Source organism: Elephantulus edwardii, unplaced genomic scaffold (genome assembly GCF_000299155.1).
Source record: "Elephantulus edwardii isolate Elephantulus edwardi_28Jun2011 unplaced genomic scaffold, EleEdw1.0 scaffold00121, whole genome shotgun sequence".
NCBI classification, from domain to species: domain Eukaryota; kingdom Metazoa; phylum Chordata; class Mammalia; order Macroscelidea; family Macroscelididae; genus Elephantulus; species Elephantulus edwardii.
Genome location: NW_006399871.1, coordinates 1,219,225 through 1,227,678, shown reverse-complemented (window position 1 = coordinate 1,227,678; position 8,454 = coordinate 1,219,225). Strand labels below are relative to the sequence as shown.

The 8,454-nt window shown below is 45.9% G+C and overlaps 1 protein-coding gene across 1 annotated transcript in view; it reads left to right on the top strand.

Annotated features, from left to right (window-relative positions):
- Positions 1–8,151: 8,151 nt before the first annotated feature.
- The window catches only part of BSN (bassoon presynaptic cytomatrix protein), a 105,207-nt gene continuing 104,904 nt past the window's right edge, over positions 8,152–8,454 (top strand). Inside the window, exon 1 of the mRNA XM_006893013.1 lies at positions 8,152–8,441. Coding sequence (XP_006893075.1) covers positions 8,152–8,441 — 290 coding nt within the window. The remainder of the gene's footprint in view (positions 8,442–8,454) is intronic.

Here is an 8,454-nt window from a genome sequence, read left to right as displayed (position 1 = left end):
CACAGTCAAAGCCATAGTCAATATAAAACATAAGACATTAGCCAATAAAATACAAGTAAACATATGTTTCGTATTCTCTACTTTCAGCCAAGATCTATCTGACATCAACTGATGCCACAGCCTTTTCTGAATCTACTTTGAATTTCTAGAAATTCCCTGTTGAACTGTTCCAGCCATTTTTTCAGTGATCTTCAGCAAGATTTTACTTGCACATGATAGTAATGATATTGTTTACATTATCATTATTTTATAGCATCCATTTGGAATTGACCCATAACTGACTCTCCAGCAGGTTTTCAGAGGCATCAAATCAGGATGAGATTGCCCATCTTTTCTCCTTTGGAGGATCTAGTGAATGCAAACAATTCTAGTGAATGCCTTTGGATTGGCAGTACACCAGAGAAGTGTCAGGAAGCAGGAACCCTCTAAGGTGCTGCTCTACAGACATGTGATAGTGAGTCTGATGCAGGGACTAACTAAGCTGCCACTTCCTCAGGACTATTCAAGTCATGTCTCAATCTCTATTGTCTGGGATAGGATTTAGCTGGTCAGAAGGCACGAGGGCATGACCTTCTATCTAGACTGGTTTATGGAACAAAGGTGGTTGGAGACACCATGGGAACTGGGACACTAGTGGAAAGAACCATAATAAGGATTGAAGTGGCATTTTCTGCAGTTTCTTTTCTTTCACTTCAGTTCCTGCAGGGCAGGTCCCACAGTCTTCCCTGGGCCTCACACGGATGGAAGCTGGGTGCACCACGGCTGAAGGAGAAGAGGAATGTCTGCATGTGTGAGGCCCATGGATGGAAGTGCAGAGGGACAAGGGAAACGGCATGTTTTGACTTGGATGCTTATGATTTCGAGAAACTGTGGCTTCGTTATTTTTTTCTTGTCATAACAAGCTTTTGAAAGCGTGTTAACTCTCATAGCAGTGGGGCTTAATTAGCCTTCTTGGGAGCAATGCATGGGCGGTGGGGTTAGGCTGGTGTTAAACATTTCTACGGATTTTTTTTTCTTCCATTGGCTTTTAGAAAGATAATGTAAGTAAGAATTATGCAGACAAAGCATCAACAACTTCTCTACCAGCCTTGCTCCTTTTTCCCACTCTACCAAGATCCATGGGCCAGTCGAGAGCCCTATCTCACAAGATTGTCCAGGCCAACCCAGTTGAGTTGTTGCAGGACAAAGATCAGGTCTCTTGTGTGTAGCTTCATGTCAGCCTGAGGCTAGCATGGGGAGCAGCCTTAGTGCCTATGTTAGTGGAAGGGTCTGATGAGCTTCAAAACCTGAGTCAGGAGGGAAAACCTCTGCTTCTTTGGGCTACCGCCTTCCTCTTTTGTTCTCTTTCCTCTCCACAGAGGAGTGGGGCCAGGAAGTTAATTTCCTTGGTTTCCTTTCCCTGGGAGGTGTGGTGGGCCTTAGCAGCACCCTGGCGAAAAAGAAGGCGGTAGCTCTTAGGGCATCATAGGTAGAGCTTCTGCTCCTGGCCTCTCTGGTATGGTGCAAAATCCATGGCTCCACTCACGTAGAACCGTTCTCACTCATTCTTCTCTTCTTTGTTCATTTCCACTCTGCTTACCTTACTTCCTTCTCTTGTCTCTAAGTTTTGCCATTCATCGTTATTCCCACTGACATCTTTATCTTCATCTTTGGGTCCTGAGCCTCTGTGGAGGCCACCATGTTGAAAAGGGAAGTCAATTACTCTGACACAGAACAAACCTAGAATCTGCATGCTGCCTCTCATGACTCATTTGGATATTGCCTTGCGCACTGCCAAACTGGCCTGTGGATGCAGCTCAGGGGTTCCTTCCAGCTCTTCATTCTCCTATGATTCTTCATTCTCCACCCGCTCTTGTGGTTGAGTACCATCAAGTTGGAACTGATCCATAGCTGACCCTCCAGCAAGTTTTCAGAGGCAGCTAATTGCACAGGAGGAGATCGCCCATCCTTCCAGAGAGGAGGGGGTGGATTCGAACTGGGTGTCTTCGGGGTTGCAGTGCAATTTCTTATCACTAGGCCACCAGATACCCTCTAGTGATTGATTATTTCTAGCAAAAAACTTGGATTTCCCCCCCCTTCCCTTTTCTCTTGGGTTCTTTGAAATGTCTGAGAGCACAGGTGGGAGAAGTCAGAGGACACATCTGTCCATTAGTTCTGTTTTGGTTTATGAACTGATATTTTCTCCATCTGACCTTTCTTCAAAATGACCAAAATGGTCACATAAGCACGCTCAGTAAGAGAAGCTTAGTGGGCTGGGAAACTCTTGTGGGATTTCCATGTCCAGCCTGTAGCTGGTGGGGCAGCAGCTAGATCCAAGAAGCTATGTCAGGCACATAGCTGGTTTGCACAAACTGGGAGGAAGAACCACGCTTTGTGTACTTGTTATAAAGACCTGTCCAACCTAGTGAATTCTCCTTGGAAAATCCAGGAGCTCATCGACATCCCTACATAATGGAGTATTTTTTTTAAATAAAAACAATTCCAAAACATTCATTGTGATATGGCAATAACATAATAGTAGTCAAAACAGTGTGAACACATGTTTTAGAACTATATAAAAAAAAGTTACCTAAAACAGAAGGGGAAAAAAAATCCAAAAACTATTACCCCCAATAATTGTTCACTTCACTGATCATTTCTAGTTGGATACACTTTGTAGAAGAGTAATATTATCTCCTTTTACCTTGATCCGACCCAGTTGTTTTCTTGACTTTTAGAATTAATCTCTTCTGCATCATCTAATGTTGTTGTTGTGTACTATTGTATCAGAGCCGACCTATAGCTGACCCTCCAGTGGGTTTTCAGAGGCAGTTAATTGTATGGGAGGAGATTGCCTATCCTTTTCCCACGGAGTGGCTGGGGATTCAAACTGAGTGCCTTTGGGATTGCAGCACAGCTTCTTGCCATTAAGCCACCAGTGCTCCGTAATACAAGTGCGTCATCTAATATGAGGTTCATATACTCATTAAAATCTATGATATAACCTTCTATCTGCATATTCACTTGCTCATAGAGCCACACCTGGATTCGAGATCTAGTTTGCAAGCATCTGAAGATGAGGTTGATGGGCTGTACCATCACCTTCTGCACTTTCTGGCCCTGGCCATGGTATGCCATCATGGGAGCTCACAAAGACCAGACTAAGCCACACACTAGCTCTGAAGATGCAATTTTTGTACTCACTTCTCATTGCTTGTTAGGTAACAACTTAAACGCAGTGATGCAGATACTGCAGCTGAAAGCCCCTTGGGGGTGCTTTAAGCCCAGAGGTTGGTGGGGTCCCTTGAAAACACAGGTGAGGAAAACATCCTGAATAGCATGAAAACCTATGTTGTCATCTGAGGGCCTATTTGGGTCTCTGTCCACGGGAATACAAGTCGGATAAGGTGAGGAGCTAGTGAGGAGCCCCAGCCTATCAATAGGAAGGAAAGGACCCCTAGAACGAGTGAGGATGAGAGTTTGAATGATGGCCCCAGACAACCAGAGCCTGGCACTATCCATGGTTGGCAGGAGCTGTGCAGGAGGCTCTGGAAATTCCAGGCTGGGAGTGGACTGACAGGCATGCTCCCTAAGGATGCCCCTCACTTCAGAGGAGGGGTAGAGGACCACTAACTAACACTTCCTCCTCCTGAGTCCACTGGGCTATGTTCTTTGTCACCTAGACAGCAGAGACCCTGGAGGCCTGCTGACAGGTAGGAGTCTACTCCGAGGAGAGCAACTCCCCAGGCCTCCTGGCTGGGTAGGGCTAATTACCCCCACAGGTACCAGGGGCATGCGGAGCTACATCTATGGAAAACCACAGCTCTTATGGCTTTTGCAAAAACAAAAACAAAAAGCAAACATCCTTCTCTTCTTTCTGAGTTGAGCTTAGGGCAGGCCACAAGCAAGTAGCACCTGTGTACATGGTAAAGACATGGCATGTTGTTGTTGTTAGGTGCTGTTGAGATGAATAGGACCCATGACAACCCTATGAACAATAGGTATGAATGCTGTCCTATCCTGTGCCATCTTCATACTTCCTGACACTTTAGAGCCCATTGTGGCAGTCAGTGCCAATCTACCTGTTCAAGGGTCTTCCTCTCCTTTGCTGACCCTCTGCCTTTATGAACATCATGTCTCTCTCCAAGGAATAGCCCCTCCTAACAACATGCCCAAAGTATGTGAGATGAAACTCATCATCTTTTCCTCCAAAGAGAATTCTGACTGCACCCTCTCCAAGACATATTTGTTCTTGTGGCAGTCCAGGTGTTCAGCATTCTTCTCCAGCACCATAGCTCAAAGGAACCAATCCTTCTGTCATCCTTATTAATTGTCCCGCTCTTGGATGCATAGCAAGTGATTGGAAAGACCATGGCTTGATTCAGACACACTCAAACTGACAGCCCTTAAACTGATGTCATTACTCCTCAATAATTTGGGGAGTTTTCTGCAGACTTTCCCAGTGCAGTACATCTCCTGATTTCCTGACTGCTGGCACCAAGGGTGTTAACTGTGGATCCAAGTAAGATGAAGCTGTTGACAGTTTAAATCTTTTCTCCATCTATCATGATGTTGGCTATAGATCCAGTGGTAAGAATCTTTGTTTCCTTGACATTGAAATGCAATCCATATTGAAGGTTGTATTCTTTGATTTTTCTGCAAGAAGTGCTTCAAATCTTCCTCACTTTCAGCAAGTAAGCTTGAGTTATCTGCATAATGCAGGTTATCGATGAATCTCTCTCTGATCCTGATGCCACATTTCTCTTCATAGAGTCCAGGTTCTCGAATAATTTGCTCAGCATACAGATTGAATAGGTAAGGAGAGAGACTGCAACCCTGAAAAACTACCTTCTTAATTTTTTAAACCCTATAGTGTTCCCCTGTCTGTTGGCACAACAGCCACCTAGGCATAGGTTTTGCATGAGTACAATTAAGTTGTTGTTGTTGTTATGTGCCGTCGAGTTGCCTGTGACTCATAGTGACCCTATGTACAACAGCCCTAAACTCCGCTCTGTTCTGTGCCAATTGCACCGTCTTTGACACTCCCATCCCAATTATCCCAGTCACTGAATCAATCAAGGCCCCAAGAGAGGGCCTTCCTCTCCTGCGCTGTCCCTCCAACCTCCCAAGCATGATGTCCCTCTCCAAGGACCGGTCTCTCCTCACAACATGTCCAAAGTATGTTAGACGGAGCCTCAGAATCCTTGCCTCCAAGGAGCCACCCGGTTTAACCCTTTCCAGGACAAATCTGTTTGTTTTCCTAGCAGTCCATGGTATTCTCAATACTCTTCTCCAGCACCACAGCTCAAAGGCATCAATTCTCCTTCTATCCTCCTTGGTCATTGTCCAACTCTCTGATGCATAGCAAGTGATTGGGAAGACCAAAGCCTGTATCAGACGCACCTTAGTCTCCAGAGAGACACCATTGCTCTTCAGTACTTTGGAGAGGTCCCTAACAGCAGACTTTCCCATGGCAATGAGCCTTTTAATTTCCTGGCTGCTGGTGCCAAGACTGTTGACTATGGAGCCAAGTAAACTAAAGCTGTGTACAATCTCAATCTCTTCACCATCCATCCTGATGCTGCCAGTTGGTCCAGTGGTGAGAATCTTTGTCTTCTTGACATTGAGCCTCAATCCATATTGTAGGCTGCAGTCCTTGACACTCTGCAGCAGGCGCTTCAGGTCCTCTTCAGTTTCAGCAAGCAGGGTTGTGTCATCCGCATAACGCAGGTTGTTGATAAATCGTCCACCCATCTTGACCCCACATTTCTCCTCATAGAGCCCAGCCTCCCAGATAATCTGTTCTGCATATAGGTTGAAAAGGTATGGAGACAGGATGAATCCCTGGCGTACGCCCTTCCCAATTTTGAGCCATGCAGTGTTCCCTTGCTCTGTTCTGACGACTGCCTCCTGGTCCAAGTATAAGTTTCGCATTAGAACGATCAAGTGTTCTGGGATTCCCATTCTTCTCAGAGTCAGCCATAGTTTGTTATGATCTACACAGTCAAATGCCTTTGCATAGTCAATGAAACACAGATAGACATTCCTCTGGTATTCCCTGCTTTCAGCCAAGATCCATCTAATATCAGCTACAATATCTCTAGTACCGCGACCCCTTCTAAACCCAGCCTGGACTTCTGGTAGTTCTCTGTTGATGTGCTGTTCCAGTCGTTTTTGGATAATTTTCAGTAAAATCTTGCTTGCATGTGAAATCAGTGAGATTGTTCTGTAGTTTCCACATTCTGTTGAGTCACCTTTCTTTGGGATAGGAACAAATATAGATCTCTTCCAGTCAGTTGGCCAAGTGGTTGTTCTCCAGATTTCTTGGCACAACTTGGTGAGCACGTCCAGGGCAGTATCTGTAACTGAAATATGTCAATTGGTATACCATCTATTCCTGGAGCCTTATTTTTTGCCATTTCCAGACTCTCACAACCTCTTATGTTAGTAAAAAATAAAAATCATTGCTGTCAAGTCAGAAATGCCTTTTAGCTGACCCTCTATCAAGTTTTCAGACATTGTAAATCATACGTGAGGAGATTGCTCATGTATCTTTCTCCCTAGGAACAGCTGATGGATTCGTACCCCAAAGACTTGTAACTAGCAGCACAGCTATCTCAAGAATATGCCAGAAGAAAACCAGAGTTTCCAGATTAGAAGGATTACTACTATCCTACTCCCACTTTTGTTATGTGCTGTTAAACCAGTCTCAACCCATAATAGTGACGCTATAGAACCAGCCCATAGCTGATTCTCTATCAAGTTTTCAGAGTTAGTAAATTGCACGGGAAGAGATTGCCAATCTTTCTCCAGCAGAGCAAATGGTGGATTTGAACCATGTACCTTTGTGTTGGCAACACAATTCCTTATCATAAGCCACCAGAGCTCCTTATATTGATGCTACAGAGATTAAAACTGCCTCTAGGGTTTGCCAAGCTGTGATCTTTATGGAAGTAGATCATCAGGCTTTGAACAGCTGATCTTCTGGTGAGTGATCAAGCACTTAACCCATGGGTCATCAGAACCCTTAACCTAACCTTTAAACGCTAAGAAATAGAGGATTGTGTAGCTAAGTCAGTTGCCAAGTTCCAAGGTAGGACGTGGTGGAACTAGAACATGGATCCATGCAAACTCTACACTAGATGTGCACAGTCCTGAAGCTGACCCTGTCACACAGGAAGGAAGGCAGCCAGGACCATCATAATGAAGATGGGGAGGGGGAGCTTCTTATCCCAGGCATTTCAACAAGTCCCAGTAGCTTAGCTCAGAGAGCTGTAAATGTAAGACAAAAAGCAGTAGATGGAAGGCCAGGAGAAAATACCAGAAAGTGGGGTCCCTGGAGGTCTTCTGACTCCACCTCATAGTTTGGGATGATCAGCTCTGAGCGGATAGGAGACATCCCAGCCTGAGTCCTTAGCCCTACTCGCCAGAGTGACACTATCAGAGGTCACTGGGATCTCTGGATTATTTCAGGTCAGTTTGGAACTGCTGACATTTTATCTGATGTATTTCCCATAATTAGGAAAATTAAATGGGTTTGTAAAATGGGTTCAAGTTTATTGAAGCTTACTTTTACATAGCCATGATTTATGAGACCACAGAGAGTCTATAGTCTGAGTCTTCTAAGAAGTTATTCTTCTTCAACAAAGTACAGGCTCCTGTGAGAAGCTGCTTGGAGAGTATTGTGGCAGTGTGCAAAGAGTGCTATTTGTAAACGTGAGGCAAAGGAAAAATAACTCCGTAAACTTTCAGATGGACACAGAGATAGCTTCTCATTAGACAGGTTCTGGAAGTCATAGCCCAAAGTCTTCAAGAAACATCAGCTGCCGTCTCCATCCTCAAAGTCTCTGTCCTAGGCCTGCTGAGGAGTCCTCTCTGCTGTCTGTGCTGCCGGCATGCTTGTATCTCTAACCCGATACCTTGGTCTTGCGCTGTGGATCCAGGTGTTTGCGTAATCTCCAAAAGTTCAAACCATCTAGATCACACCACCAGCTCGCCTTCAGGACCCTCACAGTCCCTCCCCAAGATCTATCACTTTCTGACTCTTCATTATTTTACCACCTTGAACCTCTTAAACGTGCCTGTTCCTTTGACTTTCCAATTTCTGCACATACTTTCGAGGCCACACGTGGATGGCCCCTCTCTAAGGCCTGCCACTAACAAAGCCCAGGGATGCTGCACTGGGGTCACCTGAGGACAGCCCCTAGGGTAGAGTGGGCCGCAGGTTCTAGTGCAACCGACAGGCCGCCGCCCTGCGGTGTCTTCAGGGGCTATAGTCACTTTAACGCCACCCTACCAACCACTCCCGCCCCGGGGCCCAGCACTGAGCTGCCCCGCCGCGTCGACCCAGGAAAGCGCATGCGCGGGCGCCTGCCGCCGTTTCCCGGCTACCTCGCGGCTGGCGCGTGGACACGCGTCGTCGCGAGTTGGCGGGAGCGCGCGCAGTGGGTGCAGGGGGCTGAGTGAGGAGCGGGG